The sequence below is a fragment of the Lepus europaeus genome, chromosome 16, assembly GCF_033115175.1.
Source record: "Lepus europaeus isolate LE1 chromosome 16, mLepTim1.pri, whole genome shotgun sequence".
NCBI classification, from domain to species: Eukaryota; Metazoa; Chordata; class Mammalia; order Lagomorpha; family Leporidae; genus Lepus; species Lepus europaeus.
Genome location: NC_084842.1, coordinates 58,734,972 through 58,754,696, shown reverse-complemented (window position 1 = coordinate 58,754,696; position 19,725 = coordinate 58,734,972). Strand labels below are relative to the sequence as shown.

The following is a 19,725-nucleotide window of genomic DNA, read 5'->3' as shown; positions in this document are numbered from 1 at the left end:
CATCACTTCTTCCCCACCTAATGTCAGACTGCCATGACTCACTAGTTACTTGTACCATGACAAAGATTACACCTACAGAGTCATTGGTGCAGAATATTTTATTTATGTGTTAATTATACAGGTGTCTCTGTCTCATCTTTATGCTCATCTCTTACTGGACAGCAACAGTTCCTAAAGAACGAGACCTGCCTCTGTTAAACCCAGATTGTATGCTCAGCAGAGCACAAGCATAAAATGGACATCTGACATATTTCAGCAGTGATCAAACACAAGCAAAAACCATCACTACAAATACAAATACAGAAGTCAACAAGACATAAGAAAAAAGCAGACAGAAATACAAAATTTCTTATTTTAGAATGATGTTATATGTAATTTATAAAATCTACTTTAAGCTTATGTTGAGATCATATTGGTTTTCTAAAGAAAAGGAAGAAATCCTAACTACAAATAGAAATAAAAAATGCAAAACCTAGGTAACAAATGTTTTTGGCTTTTGCACTACAAATATAGTGATGACTGAGGAAAATGAGAAACAAAGGGGAGAGAAACAGACAATGCTATGGATGTTCTCTTCACGTTACAAAAGAGAGAGAACACCTTTCACGTTAAAGAGTAACTGGAATTGATCTGCGATGGTTTTGGGGCTTAAAGTCCACGACATGATCTCATGAAAACAGAGGGACTGTAACCAGAGCATACTACACTGCAGAGGCTGTTCAGCACAGTAATTTCATGGCTTCAAAATACAGAGTGCCTTTCCCCGTACAGTGTGATCCTAAAGTGCTGTCGATGGATTTGCAAAGGAAAAAGTATCACGTTTGTATTTTACAAAATTGACACCATTAAAACCAACATGATTGTTTACCACTCATCCAATATCTGAGCTAATAATATAAAAATATGTAAAAAATATCCTAAATTCATCATTATCAGATATGCTAATATCCATATAGCTGGTATAAATTTGATGATTAAAAAAATAATTTTGTTTCCTTAAAAACACTAGGTTCATTTGCCATTTAATATCAGATAGATATTTGCTATCCTGCAGTACCAAAACAAAACAACAACAAAAATGGCAATGTCTAGACTTTAGGTTTCTTGTTAGGTGGATCCTGAAGACTGAACTTTGGAATTTCACCAGAAGGAGCATATGGAATTCTCTTTGAAGACACCTTTTTGCCAATTGTTTCAATCTGAAGGGGGGAGAAAAACAGGTTTTAAAATGAGAAAATTAATAATTATAATACATAAATCTAAGATCTATATAATATAGTGTAATAGAGGGAAAACATTATTTTTCTTTTTAAAAGGAGAAAAAGTTTCTCAAGTTGTCTGAGTTGCTGTGAGAGACCTCTGGATTCTACTTTTTGTTTCTAGCATCAGCATACCTTCCACTTTTCATACTCGGATCTAGTCACACTCAAACCTGCCATTCCCACACCAGACCCCTTAAATACCAGTCAAGAATCCTGTGTCACTCTGGCTTAGTAGCAATCGTGAGAACAACAGACAGATTCCAGTTAGTTCAGATTCCCTCTCAAACTCCATTCTTGTTTCCATTGCCTTTACACTATAAAACTAGCAGAAGCTATAATAGCATAGTTTCTAAGGGTTTAGGCTTCAGTCTGAACAGCCCCAATCAGAATCCTGACAGACACTTGCTATGTGACTGAAACTGTCTAGGTCCTTTGTCATGTGGTGTTACTGCCACCTACCTCAAGGGGCAGTGGTAAAGATTAAGTTAAGTGCTTATCATATAACAAGTCAGCTTTTAATACATGATAGTTTGGTTTTTTTTTTTTTTTTTTTTTTGGACAGGCAGAGTGCACAGTGAGAGAGAGAGAGACAGAGAGAAAGGTTTTCCTTTGCCGTTGGTTCACCCTCCAGTGGCTGCCGTGGCCAGCGGGCTGCAGCCGGCGCACCGCGCTGATCCGATGGCAGGAGCCAGGTGCTTCTCCTGGTCTCCCATGGGGTGCAGGGCCCGAGCACTTGGGCCATCCTCCACTGCACTCCCTGGCCACAGCAGAGAGCTGGCCTGGAAGAGGGGCAACCGGGACAGAATCTGGCGCCCCGACCGGGACTAGAACCCGGTGTGCCGGCGCCGCAAGGCGGAGGATTAGCTTGTTGAGCCACGGCGCCAGCCGATACATGATAGTTTTTATTTTGCACATCTTTCATTGTTAAAAAACCATCAATATTATCATTAAAGACATGATTTCTTTAACTCCCCTCTACAGCAGAGATAAATATACTACTGAATTTTCATATGGCTTTTGAATTAAAAATTAATATTTAATTCTGACTCATACCTCAAAGAAAAGGCTTCTGTCTTATTAAGTGACTAAAAAATGTGTATCTTTTCCCTTAGACGAGTAAAACAGGAATGGGAGAAAATGTGTCTATGCTTCCCAAATAACCTTTCAAAAATAACATTCCTGGGGCCGGCACTGTGGCATAGCAGGTGAAGCTGCCACCTGCGGTGCCGGCATCCCATACGAGGACCAGTTCGAGTCCTGGCTGCTTCACTTCCGATCCAGCTCCCCAGTAATGGCCTGGGAAAGCAGTACAAGATGGCCCAAGTCCTTGGGCCTCTGCACTCATGTGGGAGACCTGGAAGAAGCTCCTGGCTGTTGGCTTTGGCCTGGCCCAGCACTGGCCACTTACAGCCTTATGGGGAGTGAACCAGCGGATGGAAGATCTCTCTGTCTCTTCCTCTCTCTGTGACTCTGACTTTCAAATAAATAAATACATCTTTTTAAAAAACATAACATTGCTGAGTTGAAGTTGTGACTGGGAAAAACAGTCATGCTGCTACGAGGAAGGGGTGGGACAGAAGAGTCGCCAGGGTCCTTGGTGGGAGGGTTGACAGACAAGGATGCAACCGAGTTCTCGCTGCAAGTACATCTCTCAGGATCGAGAAATGGGCACTGAACTGTAAATACGGAGGACCCTCAGCACGTTGGTGAGAGGTCTGACTAGCAGCGGAGGCCTCACTGGTACCTCCTCAAGACAGCTGGTGCAAAGGAGGCGCACGGCCAGCTCTCCACGACGCCTCTGCTCGCCCCACCCACCTCCAGGCCTAGTTCTTTATCCTCTAATCCATCCAGCCTCCCCAGCCTCCCCCACCATGTACACACTGCCCTGAGCAAATGGAAAGTTGCCCCTCTGTAACACCCTGGGGACTCCTTTAGCAGAACTGAAGTAGATGTATCGTGCAAACAGGTGGTCCTGGGCAGGGGTTTCTGCCCAGCTTTCCAAACGTCCCATGGCTGACCAGTTTGGAGAAGAGGGCCAGTAGCCCTGAGCTCCCTTACTCCACATCAGGCCTCTCACAGCACAGGCAGAGCTGAGCCCTCAGAGGCGCAGGGTGAATGTTCGCTGATGGCTCAAGGCCCTGTCGTCTGTCTGTCTGTCTGTCTGGTTACCCCATGCTGTGGATGGTGGCTTCTCCCCTATGGGGATGCCAGGGCACTTCCTCAGTCACCACCACAATCCCACCCCGTCCCCTGCCTCTGGGTAAGAGAAGACACGAGGGATTTAGGGCAGCTGAGAATAATGATCTACAACAACGTCAGTGCCAACACATGACAACAATATTCCATTTTACAGTCTTTCAAAACGCTCATGTAGTATCTGACTTGCTCTTTGTGATACGAGGCAAGGCAGGGCACCTACTCCTGTAGGATAGGGAACTGATGGCCTCCTAGATGCTACTTTAAGGGAGACCCACCTTCAGATAACGAGTTTAGGGAGGGAGTGCAGTAGCTCTAAAAACACCAGTGACACGTTGCCCCATGAACGTTCTCAAACTCACACAAAGGGTTTACAAAGAAAACGAGCAAACAGTCTAGGATCATGATCACCTGGAAGCCAATGGCTTGCAGCTCATCGTGCAGCCCATCTAGGACCCGCCGTCCATCAAAGATAAAGGCGGGCTTCAGCATTTTCTTATGAATGCGTTCGTAATCCAGTTCCTATAAAGACATCCCAAAGGAAATAAAGGAACACACACACATGAGCACAATGATATGAGAACACTTCTAGAATTTTCTCTAATACCGTTTCTGCCACCTCACCTTAAACATGTCCCACTCAGTGCAAATAACAACCGCGTGGGCACCATCACACGCTTCATACGGGTCCTTGGAAATGGTCACGAGTCGGGTCACTGTGACAGCAGCGACAACAGAAACAAGTAAGGAATCATGGGAAATCACTGGTTTTCACTAAGGACTTGAGCATCTGGTTGAAGTGTGGTTGGGGAGCCTGGGACACCCACAAACCTTGCTCCAGAGGCATCTTCTGGGAACATCTCTCGGGGGTTTTGTGGAACATGTTGGGGAAAATCACTAGAATGACCCAATCACTGCTGACATCAAATCAGAGTTGGGGACGTAAGACTTTCATTTTAGAGAAATGAGGTTGAAAAAAGGGCAGACCAGTGATGTAAGTGATATAAACTGGACAACCAAAGGTGTCAACAGAATAAACAAGTTTTGGGGTCTGTGCTCAAAATGATGCATAAAACACAAAGACTTACCTTGGTCATCTTCTGAGACACCAGGATGAGAGAGATCCACAACTATCTGTTCCCTGGGCACTTTTGGATCATATATATGGAGGTGTGCACCTTCATCCATCAAATATTTGCTAATATATATACTGGAGGATTCTCTGAAGGAAAGACAAAAATCAGTAATGTCTAACTTTAAATGGCATTATATTGTAATACCAGGCAGTTTAAAACATAGATAAGTTTCTAAAGCTGGCTAAGCAGTATGGAGGTGTTTATTTTGATCCTCTATATGTATTCTTTATAATATATATATATGTGTGTGTATATATATATATATGTCTACACATGTATATATAAATGTATATACACATTTCTTTTTAAAAATTATTCATTGGAGGGGCCAGTGCTGTGGCGTAGCGGGTAAAGCTGCCACCTGCAGTGCTGGCATCCCATATGGGTGCCAGTTCTAGTCCTGGCTGCTCCACTTCTGATCCAGCTCTCTGCTATGGCCTGGGAAAGCAGCAAAAGAAAGCCCAAGTCCTTGGGCCTCTGCACCCGCATGTGAGACCCAGAAGAAGCTCCTGGCTCCTGGCTTTGGATGGGCACAGCTCTAGCCTTTGCGGCCAACTGGGGAGTGAACCAGTGGATGGAAGAACCCTCTCTCTCTCTCTCTCTCTCTGGCTCTCCTCTCTATGTATAACTCTGACTTTCAAATAAATAAATAAATCTTTAAAATTATTTATATTGGAGAGGCAGAGAGACAGAGACAGAGAACCAGCATCTGCTGGTTCATTCCCCAAATGCCTGCAACAGCTGAGGCTGGGCCAAGCTGAAGCCAGGAGCCCAGAATTCAATCCGGGTCTCCCATGTGGGTGGCAGGGACTTAACTACGGATCCCCTGCCACCTCTCAGAATGCTCAATAGCAGGAAGCCAGAACTGCAAGCAGAGCCAGGACTCAAACCCAGGGATTCCAATATGGGATGTGATTGTCCCAAACAGCATCTTAAACACTGACTCAAACACCTGCCCCTCAACCAGCCTGCCCCAACATTTTCTCTTTCTCTCTCTCTATACACACCCCTACACACACCCCCACACACACCCAGTCAAAAACATCAGTATCGGATGATGAGTTAACATACTCTCAAAGGGCTTAAGACAGTTTAAAGAACGGATACCTGGTATCGCCAGTGTCCTTCTTGAATGCAAATCCCAAAATAGCTATCTTCTTGTCAGTGACTGTGTTGAACAGACTGTCTATGATCCGGGATGCAAACCGCCTCCTCTGGTAGTCATTCATGTCTATGACCTGAAATTCCAGGGCCAATGGCACAATGAGTAGTTGCTAGAGGCACAGCCAGTGAGACACTTCGCTCAAAGTTTTATGGTGAGTGCTACTGCGTGAATACAGGCTTACATATGAACAAGAAAAAGAAGACAAAGAAACAAAGAAAACCGGCCGGCGCCGTGGCTCAACAGGCTAATCCTCCGCCTTGCGGCGCCGGCACACCGGGTTCTAGTCCCGGTCGGGGCACCGATCCTGTCCCGGTTGCCGCTCTTCCAGGCCAGCTCTCTGCTGTGGCCAGGGAGTGCAGTGGAGGATAGCCCAAGTGTTTGGGCTCTGCACCCCATGGGAGACCAGGAGAAGCACCTGGCTCCTGCCATCGGAACAGTGCGGTGCGCCGGCCGCAGCGCGCTACCGCGGCGGCCATTGGAGGGTGAACCAACGGCAAAAGGAAGACCTTTCTCTCTGTCTCTCTCTCACTGTCCACTCTGCCTATCAAAAAAAAAAAAGAAACAAAGAAAACCTACCCAGCCCTTTCTTTAAAGCCTCCCCAATTTTCCAAGCATCAGGCTGGGAGGGATGCAAAGACGGAGGACAGAGCTGAGTTTTAACTCTAAGAGCATCTGAGGTCCAGCTATGAGGTCAGCCTTATTTAAACAGGGCACATAGAAAGCAACATTTCCTTAGCTGACTTTTCTAAACCCTGTGGAAGCAAGGCCTTATGCATGCCTCCGTCTCTCACCCAGACTCAGTCTGAGTAGCAAGAAGAAAGGAACAGCCAATGTGCCAAGTTCTAGCTACCTCTGGAAAAACCATAACACCACAAATATTTGACCAGGTCTAACACTGCATCTGTTGTAGGAGGGAGCATCTCTAATCGCCTAGCCTGTTGAGCTGAGATTGGTGAACAAGTGAGCACGAGGGGAGATTCTTGTTTTAAAGACTCTAAGCTGCTAGGGACAGTCACGAACCTGGACAATTTGGGGAAACAAGCCCAAATTACCGGAGACCCAAGACCATCTGCATCATTCACTCCGTGAAAGATAATACAAAGCTATGTTGCTGGATTTAGTGAGATGGCACTAAACAGGGGATGCGTTCCCTCAACGGAAAAAAAAAGTGCCTTTCCTTAGATTCCCTCCCATAGCTATTGCTGAAATAGAAAAAATTACAAACACTGGGGGGACATACTTGGGAAAGTCCCTTGGGTAAATTACTTATCATCTCCAAGCACCAGTTCCCTCCACTAGAAATGGAGAATCGTGTTAATGATGAAGATCAACTGAGATACTGCGCATACAGTGCCCAGAGCGTACCCCGCAGAGGGTAAACCCGCAGTAAACGTTAACCCCCTTGCTCAGAGCACAGTTCTGATTTTAGCTCTGTGAATACCTGGCAGGGACACGAGGATCAAAAGACACAACCCATCACAAAGCCTCACACACGGGCTCTTCCTGTACTTGACTGTTTGCCTTTGAAAACAGAGAAGGCTTCTAACTAAGGCTAACAGCTGTCTGGGAGCAAATTTAGTTACAATAGTAAAAGAAATACTGGCTTATCAGAAACTTCTCCCATAACTTATTAGCAAAAAGGACGAATCAAAATCACAGGAGCCCAGTAAATAAACCTAAGATGAGCAAAGTGAATCTACGGGATGGGTTCCTGGAATAAATCCATTTTATCAAAAACGTTTCCCAGACAAGGCGGACACGTTTCATTAGCAGCTAACCAGAAGCTACCGCCTGTAAAGACCAGTACCTGCTGCCAGTAACGCGCTACTTCGGGCAAATTCAGGGCCTCACAGAGGTATACCAAATTCAGAACATCTTTCTGGAAGCAGCTCCCGCCAAAACCTGAGGGAAGAAAACATCAATGACATTTTTACACAAGAACCAGACAACCGAATCCCGTGACAGACAAATTCGTCTGTGCTGAGTCTGTAATAAAATCTTTAATAAAAACTCAGGGGTTAGAAAAAATGATGTATAAATTACCTAAACTTGACAGGCAACCAATCAACTCCCTAATTTTCAAGTACTTTTCTAGCTAAAGTTTTGTTAGGGCTCCATTTGACTTTTTGCTTTTTCTTTTTCTTCTATTTTTTCCTCAGAAACAGTCTGTTCAATACAGCCCTGATAAGAACCTAGTTATTTGGGGGTTTGCATTCCAAAAAAGATGCCAGGGATACAAGGTATCAGTTTTTAAAAACATTTTTTAAAAAAGATTTATTTATTTATTTTGAAAGAATTAGAGAGAGGGAGAGATGGAGAGGGAGCTCTTCCATGTGGAGGTCCTTTCCCCAATGACCACAATGGCCAGCACTGGGCCAGCCTGAAGCCAAGAGCCCGGAGCTTCACCTGGGTCTCCCACATGGGTGGCAGGGGCCCAGACACTTGGGTCATCCTCCACAGGGAACTGGAGGGGAAGTGAACCAGTGCCCATATGGGATCCCAGCATTGGAGGCGGCAGCTTTGCGAGCCACGCCACAGCACCGGCCTCTTTTTCAAACATTTCATCAGTGTGACTGCTCGCGTCTTATAGTCTAGCAAAGGGTCATCCAACTTTCACAGCGAAGGGCCTCAGAGTAAACATTTCATCTTCTGTGGGCCAGTCTCTGTGGCAACTATGGAAGTCGGCTATTGTACCGCCAAAGCACCTGTGGACAATATGTAACCAAATGGACATGGTTGCGTTCCGGAAGACTTACTTACAAAAACAAAATGTGGGCTGGATGTGGCCTGAGGGCCATGGTTTGCCCACCCTCACTTTAACGCAATGCAGTGTGCAGTGAGGGACCTATGGGCTCTGGAGCCAGAAACACCTGGCCACTCCTAGTTGTCTGGCTTTGAGCAAGTTGCAAAAATTACCCTGCACCTGAATCATCTCTCAGAAGGAAAAAACAGTACCTTCCTATCGGCTTGCAAGGATTAAATAAGCTGTACTATTACACAGTGCTGGAAAAGCACTTGGCACGTGATAGGCCTTCAGTAAATAGTAGCAGTGCTTATTAAATAACAGCTCGAAGAAAGATGTCAAAGAGAGACCAGGGAAACCAGTATTAGGAAAGACAGACAGCCCCAGAAATACTTGAATGTTGCCTGTGGCCTGATCTGTAAAAGATCTATTCAGTTTTGTAACCAAAAACATGGCCAAGTCTCATCATTTGTGGTAGTTACGCTCTGGAAAGTAACTAGGAACCCTGAACTAGACAATACTGAAGCATTGCTCCTAAGCAAAACACAAGGTAAGATTCCCACAAGCTTCTGCTCACGGCTTTTTTTTTTTTTTTTTTTTTTTTTTTTTAAGATTTATGTATGTATGGATGCGTGCCTGTATCTATTTATTTGAAAACTAGAATGACAGAGAGAGAGGAGGAGACAGATCTTCCATCCACTGTGTACTCCCTAAACAGCTGCAACAAGTGTCTGGATCAGGCTGGAGACAGGCCTCCCAGGTGGGTGGCAGGGGCCCAGCACGTTGGGCCATCTTCCGCTGCACAGGAGCAGAAAGTTGGGTCGGAAATGGAGCAGCTGGGATTCAAACCAATGCTCTGATATGGGCTATGTTGCAAGTGGTGGCTTAACCTGCTGCATCACAATGCTGGCCTCTTAGCTGGTAATTATTAAGCAATATTAAGAAATAATTGTCTGGCCAGCGCCGCGGCTCAATAGGCTAATCCTCCGCCTAGCGGCACCGGCACACCGGGTTCTAGTCCCGGTTGGGGCACCAGATTCTGTCCCGGTTGCCCCTCTTCCAGGCCAGCTCTCTGCTGTGGCCAGGGAGTGCAGTGGAGGATGGCCCAAGTACTTGGGTCCTGCACCCCATGGGAGACCAGGAGAAGCACCTGGCTCCTGCCATCGGATCAGCACGGTGCGCCGGCCGCAGCGCGCCAGCCGTGGTGGCCATTGGGGGGTGAACCAACGGCAAAGGAAGACCTTTCTCTCTGTCTCTCTCTCACTGTCCACTCTGCCTGTCAAAAAAAAAAAAAAAAAAGAAAAAAAGAAATTATTGTCTCACTTAGAAAGTCCTCATGGGGGGGGGGGGGGGGACGGCGCCGTGGCTCAATAGGCTAATCCTCCGTCTTGCGGCGCCGAAACACCGGGTTCTAGTCCCAGTTGGGGCGCCGGATTCTGTCCCAGTTGCCCCTCTTCCAGGCCAGCTCTCTGCTGTGGCCCGGGAGTGCAGAGGAGGATGGCCCAAGTGCTTGGGCCCTGCACCCCATGGGAGACCAGGAGAAGCACCTGGCTCTTGGCTTCGGATCAGCGCGGTGCGCCGGCTGCAGCACACCAGCCGTGGCAGCCATTGGAGGGTGAACCAACTGCAAAAGGAAGACCTTTCTCTCTGTCTCTCTTTCTCTCACTGTCCACTCTGCCTGTCAAAAAAAAAAAAAAAAAAAAAAAAAAAGAAAGAAAGAAAGTCCTCATGGGGCCAGTGCTGTGGCGTAGTGGATTAAGCCGCTGCCTATAGCTCTGGCATCTTATATGGACACAGGTTTGAGTTCCAGCGGATGGAACTTCCGATCCAGCTCCCTGCTAATGTGCCTGGGAAAGCAGCGAAAGATGGTCCAGCTCCTTGGGCCCCTGCACCCACATGGGAGACCTGGAAGAAGCTCCTGGCTCCTGGCTTCAGACTGGCTTAGCTCCAGCTATTGCGGCTATTTGGGGAGTGAACCAGCGGATGGAAGACCTTTCTTTCTCTGTCTCTACCTCTCTCTGTAACTCTGTCTTTTAAATAAATAAAATAAATCTTTAAGGAAAAAAAAAAAAAGAAAAATTTTAATTTACCAACGCTGGCTTTTAGAAATTTATTTCCAATTCTCTGGTCCATTCCAATGGCTGTGGCCACCTCTTCCACATCAGCTCCTGTTGCTTCACACAGGGCACTGATGGAGTTAATGCTGCTGATCCTCTGGGCAAGAAAAGCATTTGCTGCCTTCAAAGAAAAGAGGAGGTGTACAGTGAGTTAAAGTAGCAGCGTTACCTACCAGTATTAGATTTCACTGAGTTCATGCAAATTACTGAGGAAGATATAAAAGAAGCTGATATTGCTCAATTGGAAGAGATAATGCTTTGGTAAAGGAAAATGTTTCCAACCAGAAAAGACAGATAATTAAGAAAAAGGACAGAAGCAGGGAAAGAGTTGTAAAAAAAAAAAATCAGCATTGTAATGTGTCCTCTACGTTATCTTACATTTGATTAAAACTTTAGAATTTTCCAGAATATTTTATACCCTGACATTTGATCCCCCTTGTAAAAAATTATTTCATAATTTGAATGTGCAAGAATATTATCCTGAAAAGCATAATCTTTCATCAGTACCGAGAAAGTACCTAGTTAGCAGGTTTAAGAGAAATAAATACTTGGCTTTAAATTCAATGGGGAGTTGAGTGCTGTGTTCTCACCAGTTTGGAAAGTTCCGAAGACCAAGTGTTGGTGGTGAGGATCTTCTCCCGGGGAACCCAGTGTTCGTACACAGCGCACAGCGCCTGCACGGCTCTCTGGCCCTCTGGGGTTTCATCCCCTCCAATCAGCACCCGGTCTGGGTTCTTCAGGTCCTTGATAGCCGTTCCCTCTGCCAAAAACTCAGGGTTGGACAGCACCTAGAATCCAAGGCAAAGGACAGTGTTCAGCTGGAACGAATAGCAGGGCATTTTCACGCATCCATATGGCTATCAGAACGAGACTCAAATGCTTCATGCTTTTTCATACCTGTAAGTTCAGGTTGGGTTTTGTGTTCGCGTCGAATATGCGCCGGATGCTTTCTGCTGCCCGCACCGGGACTGTGCTTTTCTCAGTCACGATTTTGTACCCATTTGAGTTCTGCACAATGCGTCTGGCACAAGCTTCGATGTACTTTAGATCTGCCGCCCGGCCTTTCCCCATTCCATAGGTTTTTGTTGGAGTGTTCACCTGGGAAAGTATGTGAGACAAAGAACGGTGTAGCCAGGAGATATTCAGTGACTGCAAAACGCTCCCTGGACTAATCCCTTAACCAGTCAACTGCATAGCTGACTACCTTCAGTAGCCCTGATTTAACCCTATAGCAGTTAACTCATGTAAATAAATATTTCACAGGCATAACCACCAGCAGAAATAGCCTGAAGCATCTGAGGAACTCATTCTATAAATTTCTGTTGAGAAACTGCTACATATGTGCCAAATATCATGGCAGACAGGTTCAAAGCTAATCCCTGGAGATATATATACGTGAATAAGAATCATTCATAAATGATTTCTGATCTAGCTCGTTATTGCTAGATACTTCAGGATACAGAATACTAGGTGGAAATAAAAAGACACCCTCAGTCCAAAGTCTCCATGTTTAGTTTTGGTTCAGCTGTAGGGTGTTGCCTTGGGAGAGGTTGCCTCTGCCTCAGTGACCTCATTGGAAAGCAGGGATAATAAATTCTCTAAAAATGAACCCAGGGGTGTCGTATGCCGTGACAACAACTCAACTGCTCTGCAAAAATTCAAACCTCAACAAGAACGGGAATTATTTTTGAACCAATAGTACCAATTTCCTTTTCTTGCTGAGTGCGTGGGAAACTCAATGCAGGAACCAAGTCCAAGTAAATTAAAACTAGAAGATTGAACTGAGGTGTGAAAATAAGAACAAGTTGTTCACAGGCATGGAATGACTTAGGACAAGACCCAGCTGAAGCTAGGGTGTGACGGAACACAGAGAGCAAACACAGGGAACGGGCAAAGGTGAGACCCACTGGAGATGGGAGAGATCGGATGGCTTTCCCTGGTGAAGGAGCTCTGAAGATAACGACTGCTAACTGATTTCTACTGAGCAATTCCTGCCTGGAATTTGCTTTAAAATAATCTGGGGCAGGGAGCAGAAGTAAACAGAACAAGACTGGAAAAAGAGTAAATGTGAGGGCCAGTGCTGTGGCGTAGCGGGTAAACCCGCTGCTTGCAGTACTGGCATCTCATAGAGGCACTGGTTCAAGTCCCGGCTGCTCCTCTTCTGATCCAGCTCTCTGCTATGGCCTGGGAAAGCCGTGGAAAACGGCTCAAGTGCTTGAGTCCTTGCACCAGTGTGGGAGACTTAGAGGAAGCTCCCGGCTCCTGGCTTCTGATCGGCTCAGCTCCTGCCATTGCAGCCATTTGGGGAATGAACCTCTCCCTCTCCCTCTCTCCCGCCCTCCCCCCATAACTCTAGACTTTCAAGTAAATAAATAAAATCTTTAAAAAAAAAAAAAGTGAGGCATTATCTCATTGTCTTCATTTTTTGGTATAAATTTGGAATTTTGCATGATGAACAGTATGCAACAAGAAAACAAAAAAGTGACCCAGAAACTAGGTGGTAAGTTGTGAGTTATACAAATAAACCTGAAAAGCATCCAAAATAATAACTTGGAAAGATTCAAGTCAATTCAGGCTGGGTCAGCAGAGAGGCAGGTATGAAATCAACTTCTCGCGCTGCAACAGAAAGGTACAATTCTATTACCTGAGAACAAATAATTTTTTTTTAATTTTTTAATTTTTTATTTTTATTTTTTGACAGGCAGAGTGGATAGTGAGAGAGAGAGACAGAGAGAAAGGCTTCCTTTTTGCCGCTGGTTCACCCTCCAATGGCCGCTGCGGCCAGCGCATCTCACTGATCCGAAGCCAGGAGCCAGGCGCTTCTCCTGGTCTCCCATGCGGGTGCAGGGCCCAAGGAGTTGGGCCATCCTCCACTGCCTTCCCGGGCTATAGCAGAGAGCTGGCCTGGAAGAGGGGCAACCGGGATAGAATCTGGAGCCCCAACCGGGACTAGAACCCGGTGTGCCGGCGCCGCAAGGTGGAGGATTAGCCTGTTAAGCCACGGCGCTGGCCGAGAACAAATAATTTTTAAATGTCATTTTTATAGAAAACTCCCTATTCCCACTCCTTTTTTTTACAGAAGATTCCCTGATTCCCACTGGAGGTTATGGTCATCTAAACATAGGACTATGGTAACTTCTAGATTTTCTCCAGTACCTAGCTACTCAAAATATTTCCTCCTTTTTTTATGCCCCTACCCTAACTTTCTGAGAGTTTAAATGGAGGAGGAGTGGACGAGTTAGAGACATTGCATCAGTTTCTCTGCAGTGACTGAGGGGGCCTAATGAGAGGCTGAGTCCCTAACACAGTTCTGCCAATGACTTCGGGATCCCTCCCGGTATTTCACGTATCCTCACGGTACTGCTTTTGTCTCGCCATTCACAAAAAAACCTCTTCTGGAGCAATTATAATCATTAACGAAACACACAGTAAGTTCAACAGCATCTACCTCCAGACCCCAGGGTGTTTCTTGTCCAAGTTCACACCACTGACTTGCACCTTCTCCCCTACGGCCATAAAGATTCTGAGTTATAAAACAGCCTAGCTCAGCTACCAGACAGCCACAGCTGAACCACCTTACACAAAATGAGTGGATGGTTACCAGGACAGCAAGAAATAAGTTACCTTAGTTCAAACACTGCATTCCTAGAGTTTAATTCCAAGTGTTGGTTCTGTTTTTTTGAATGAAAGTACAAGCCAGCCAAATTATGATTTGAAGCTGTCTGTGTTAGCCTGATAGTCTAACCAGCATATACCAGGTTCCAAACAATTTCAAATGACTTTTGGAACATAATTCATTTAGACAGAAGATGCCTGTACATTTGCAAATTGATTCTCTTCTCTTCACCTCTGCTAACCAGCAGAAACAAGAAATGATGAGATGTATACGAAACACATGTGCCATCCCTACATGGGCTCACACGCTGCCAGTGTATGCTAGTTTCATATCTCAAATTAGACCTTTCTGAGTTAACTTGTTTGGCGTCTTGAAATGATATATTTGATCAGATGATTACAGGGTTTGGTAAACTGCTGGACAAACTGACAATCAAAATTCAACAGGAGTTTTGGGCATTTAGCCTGGTGGTTAAGATACTGGTTGGGACGCTCATATCCCATGTTGGAGTGGCCTGGGTTCAAGTCCTGGCTCCGCTCCCAATCCCAGCTTCCTGCTAATGTGCACCTTGGGAGGCAGCAGGTGACGGTTTTAAGCAGGTGGGTTTCTGCTGTCCAAGTGGGAGACCTGTACTGAGTACCTAGCTCTTGATTTTGGCTTGCTCCAGTCCCAGCTCTTCCAGGCATTTGAACAGTAAACCAGGAAATGGGAGATCTCTTTCTCTCCCTCTCTCATAATCTGTTTGTTTTTCTCTCTCTCAGCCTCTTTTTAAAAATTCAACTGGACAATCCTTTACAAATCAGTGATGTGGATTAATTTGATAGAGTTATAATTAAAGTATACTTTTACACACAGCAAAGGAAAATACTTACAGAAATAAATACAAGATCGGCTTCTTTGATGGCATCATCAATGTTGGTAGAAAAAAACAGATTTTTTCCTCGGCAAGATTCTACCACTTCTTTTAGTCCTGGCTAGAAAGAAAAAAAGAAGAGTTGTACAGATGGGTTACCAGTCACGTGAGATAACTGAATAGCATGGAATTATATGTGCCAAAGGGGAAGACTATATTGTAACTTAAAGGTCTAGATTTGCTCTCAAATAACAGCTTTGTAGACAACTCAAGGATCATATGCTAGGAGTGAACATTATATAACCTCACCAAATAAACCAAAATCAAGCTTGCACAATACAGCAGCAGCTCATTTTAATGCTTTGTCATTGTTTACCATGGATCTGACTGTTTCGTAAGTTAACCATTAATGTATCAACCCAAATTCAAACCCTTCTGTGATTCCAAACAAATTGTGCACTGTCATTATGAATGTGAATTTTTTTATTCTCACTAATCCAGGCCATATATCAGGTTATAAGCGTCAGTATCTCTCTCTACTTTTTTGTTTTTAATGATTTATTTTTATCTATTTGAAAGACAGAGTTACAGAAAGAAAGAGAGGAAGGGAGATACTGAGAGACAGAGATCTTCCATCCACTGGTTCACTCCACAAATGGCCTTAACTGCCAGAACTGGGCCAGACCAAAGTCAGGAGCCAGGAGCTTTATCTGGTCTCCCATGTCGGTGCAGGGGCCCACGGACTTGGGCCATCTTCCGCTGCTCCAGGATCCTGGCTTCAGATTGGCCCAGTTTTGGTCACTGCAGCCATTTGTGGAGAGAACCAGTGGATGGAAGACTTCTCTTTCTCTCCCTCCCCCACAACTCTGCCTTTCAAGTAAATAAAATAAATCTTTAAAAAAAATATTTAGAAGGTATATGGCAATTTTTATGAAAGAACTGAAATTCTTTTAGGGGTAAAATTATCTCCCATTTTACTGAAAGAAAAGACAAACTATCTTTTTTTTTTTTTTTAAGATTTATTTATTTGAAAGTCAGAGTTACACACAGAGAGAAGGAGTGGCAGAGAGGCAGAGAGAGGGCAGGGGAGAGAGAGAAAGAGACAGAGAGAGAGAGAGGTCTTCCATCCGCTGGTTCACTCCCCAGTTGGCTGCAACGTCTGGAGCTGCACTGATCTGAAGCCAGGAACCAGGAGCTTCTTCTGGGTCTCCCACGCAGGTGCAGGGGTCCAAGGACTTGGGCCATCTTTTACTGCTTTCCCAGGCCACAGCAGAGAGCTGGATCTGAAGTGGAGCAGCCGGGACTAGAACCGGCGCCCATATGGGATGCCGGTGCTTTAGGACAGGGCATTAACCTGCTGCGCCACAGTGCTGGCCCCCGGACAAACTATCTTAAAGTAGCCAGCGCTGTGGCTCACTTGGTTAATCCTTAGCCTGTGGCGCCAGCATCCTATATGGGCGCCGGGTTCTAGTCCTGGTTACTCCTCTTCCAGTCCAGCTCTCTGCTGTGGCCTGGGAAGGCAGTGGAGGATGGCCCAAGTGCTTGGGCCTCTGCACCCGCATGGGAGACTAGGAGAAGCACCTGGCTCCTGGCTTCGGATCAGTGTAGCTCCAGCCATAGCAGCCATTTGGGGGGTGAGCCAATGGAAGGAAGACCTTTCTCTCTGTCTCTCTCTCACTGTCTAACTCTACCTGTCAAATAAATTAAAAAGAAAAGAGAAAAATAAAAAGTAGTTACTGCTTTTTTTTTTTTTTTTTTTTAAGAGGCAGAGAAAAAGAGAGACAAATTGACAGAGAGAAAAAGAAAGCAAGGCAGAGAGAGGTCCTATCTGCTGGTGCACTCTTCAAATGCCTGCTACAGCATTAATAGGAAGTTAGAGTCAGGAAACAAGTCCAAGCATCCCAACCAGTGTCCTAACCACTACACCTAACACGTGCCCCAGTCAGGCATTTGCTTTAGCTTTTTTTTTTAAAGATTGATTTGGAAGGCAAAGTGATAAAAGCCAGGGAGGAGAGGAGACAGAGAGAGAGAGCTCTTCCAGTCACTGGTTCACGCCCCAAATACCCACAGTGCTGGGCCTGGACAAGGTAGAAGCCAGAAGCCAGGACAGCCAATTAGGTTGCTTCTTATATTTCTGCATTTCTGCTGGGTAGGAATCAAAGAGTGGAAATGCTGGGCCATAGATTATGCATCCTCTCAGCAATGAATAAGACTCCATCTACAGCATGGATAACACCTGATAGTGTCAGTAATACTAATTTTACCCATTCTGATTGTTTTATTTATTTTATTTACTTAAAAGGTAGAGTTACAGAGGGGAGAGGAGGAGAGAGAGAGAAAGAGAGAATGAATCTTCTATCTGCTAACTTACTCCCCCAAATGGCCACGATGGGCAGGACTAGGCTGGGCCAAAGCCAGGAGCCTGGAACTGTATCCAGGTCTCCCACATGAGTGGCAGGGGCCCAACTACTTGGGCCATCTTCTGCTACTCTGCAGGTGCATTAGCAGGGAGCTGAGGCAGTGGGGCAGCCAGGACCTGACCCAGCGCTCATTAAGATGCTGGTGTTTTAGGCAGCAGCTTAACCCAGCGTTCCTCACTGCCGGCCAAGTGTCCTTCCTTTCTGAAGACTATAGTACACTGCTGGCAGAATCACTGAAAAAAAATTCCCAAACCAAACACAGTAGTAATGTTCTACCAGGAAATGAAACACGGCAACACAGAGAATAGTATTTAAAGAACTTGGAGTGGCCAGCGCCGCGATTCAATAGGCTAATCCTCTGCCTGCAGTGCCGGCACACCGGGTTCTAATCCCGGTCAGGGCGCCAGATTCTGTCCCGGTTGCCCCTCTTCCAGGCCAGTTCTCTGCTGTGGCCCAGGAGTGCAGTGGAGGATGGCCCAGGTCCTTGGGCCCTGCACCCGCATGGGAGACCAGGAGAAGCACCTGGCTCCTGGCTTCGGATCGGCACAGTGCGCCAGCTGCAATGTGCCGGCCATAGTGGCCACTTGCGGGGTGAACCAAGGGAAAAAGGAAGACCTTTCTCTCTCTCTCACTGTCTAACTCTATCTGTAAAAAAAAAAAAAAAAAAAAAAAAAAAAAACTTGGGGTCGGCCCCATGGCGTAGCAGGTGAAGCCATTGCCTGCAGTGCCAGCATCTCATATGGGCCCCAGTTTGATTTGGCTGCTCCACTTCCAATCCAGCTCTCTACTACAGCCTGGGAAAGCAGCAGAAGATGGCCCAAGTCCTTGGGCCCCTGCGCCCGTGTGGGAGACCTGGAAGAAACTCCTGGCTCCTGGCTTTGGATCGGTACAGCTCCAGCCTTTGCAGCCAACTGGGGAGTAAACCAACTGATGGAAGATCTCTCTCTCTCTCTCTCTCTCTCCCTCTCTCTCTCTCTCTCTTTGCCTCTCCTTCTCTCTATGTATAACTCTGACTTTCAAATAAATAAATACATATTTTTTTTAAAAAGGAACTAAAATGGGCAGATCATCTGGTAAAATAAAGAGCAAAGCACAAAAGAAAGGGTAAAGGGAAAAGGTAACACTGGTTTTCATTTAGTTCTAAATGACTCAGATATGAGTACGTCTGTAATACTGAATGCCACTACTCTTTATGGTTTTTTCATGGATTCCTTTATCACATATGCCTATAAATAGCAGGTAGACTTATCTTACAAACAAAACTAGGTTGACACTTCCTTTCAAAGTCTAACAAAACTAGACCATGCTTGATAACACATGAATCAGCAAGCTTTTCTGGGCTGTAAAAGAAATATATTAATGTTAGGTAAAGAAAATTCTACCATCAAATTTTCAAATGCTTTCTTGTTGGGTTTCAAACATATATCATAAAATCATTTTATAGTGAAATAATAAAAAAAGGACCTACATGGTTCAAGGAAAGTTAAAAGCATATTTTTCTAATTATAAATTTCCTAAATTTCCCCAACATTTTGAAATTCCAGTTAAATAACTTTATGGTACAAACTTCAAAGAGGCAAGACACCATTTATCTATCTAAAGTTTATTTGATATAAGTAAAATAATCAAAAAATGAGATCTATGTAAATATTAAAAACAATTTCACTTTTACAAACTACTACCTTTAATTTTATTGTTATCATATGGTAACTATATTAACAGAAAAAAATGAGATAGGGAAGAAAATTACCCACAATCTCACTGCATTAATACAACTATTACTGATATTCTGATATAATTCCTTCTAGTTGATTTCCTTGACATATTTGTAATTTTAATGTCCATAACACTTGTATCTAAATTGTATTCATTGAGTTATTTAGTTGCAATCATAAATTTTAAGGTTAACAGCGCATACAAATTATTTAACAAAGGTGGTAAGAAAACAAAGAGCATAAGAACAAATAGTTATAACATGCTTACCTCATAAATAGGAAGTGTAGGAGAATTCCATGCATTGATTCTTGATTCATTGACATCAACAACTGTCACCCTGATCTCAGGGCACATATGAGCAATGACACTACATGTGGGTCCTCCAACATAGCCCGCACCAATGCAACAGATTTTCTTAATTTCAAACATGATTGTTCTAGAAGAAAAACAGTAGGGCTGGTCTAGTATAAAATCACATTGCACATTCATCAAGCATTATAA

At 44.8% G+C, this 19,725-nt stretch overlaps 1 protein-coding gene across 2 annotated transcripts in view; it reads right to left on the bottom strand.

The window, feature by feature from the left end:
- Window positions 1-80: 80 nt before the first annotated feature.
- Window positions 81-19,725, bottom strand: part of UGDH (UDP-glucose 6-dehydrogenase) — a 28,371-nt gene continuing 8,726 nt past the window's right edge. For both annotated transcript variants that reach the window (XM_062213408.1, XM_062213409.1), the window contains exons 2-12: window positions 19,492-19,660; window positions 15,108-15,209; window positions 11,517-11,717; window positions 11,210-11,407; window positions 10,593-10,740; window positions 7,567-7,661; window positions 5,702-5,832; window positions 4,547-4,680; window positions 4,083-4,174; window positions 3,870-3,980; window positions 81-1,199 (exon numbers count right to left, since the gene is read on the bottom strand). In XM_062213408.1, the coding sequence (XP_062069392.1) occupies window positions 1,089-1,199; window positions 3,870-3,980; window positions 4,083-4,174; window positions 4,547-4,680; window positions 5,702-5,832; window positions 7,567-7,661; window positions 10,593-10,740; window positions 11,210-11,407; window positions 11,517-11,717; window positions 15,108-15,209; window positions 19,492-19,653 (1,485 nt within the window). In that variant the 5' untranslated portion in view covers window positions 19,654-19,660 and the 3' untranslated portion in view covers window positions 81-1,088. The remainder of the gene's footprint in view (window positions 1,200-3,869; window positions 3,981-4,082; window positions 4,175-4,546; window positions 4,681-5,701; window positions 5,833-7,566; window positions 7,662-10,592; window positions 10,741-11,209; window positions 11,408-11,516; window positions 11,718-15,107; window positions 15,210-19,491; window positions 19,661-19,725) is intronic.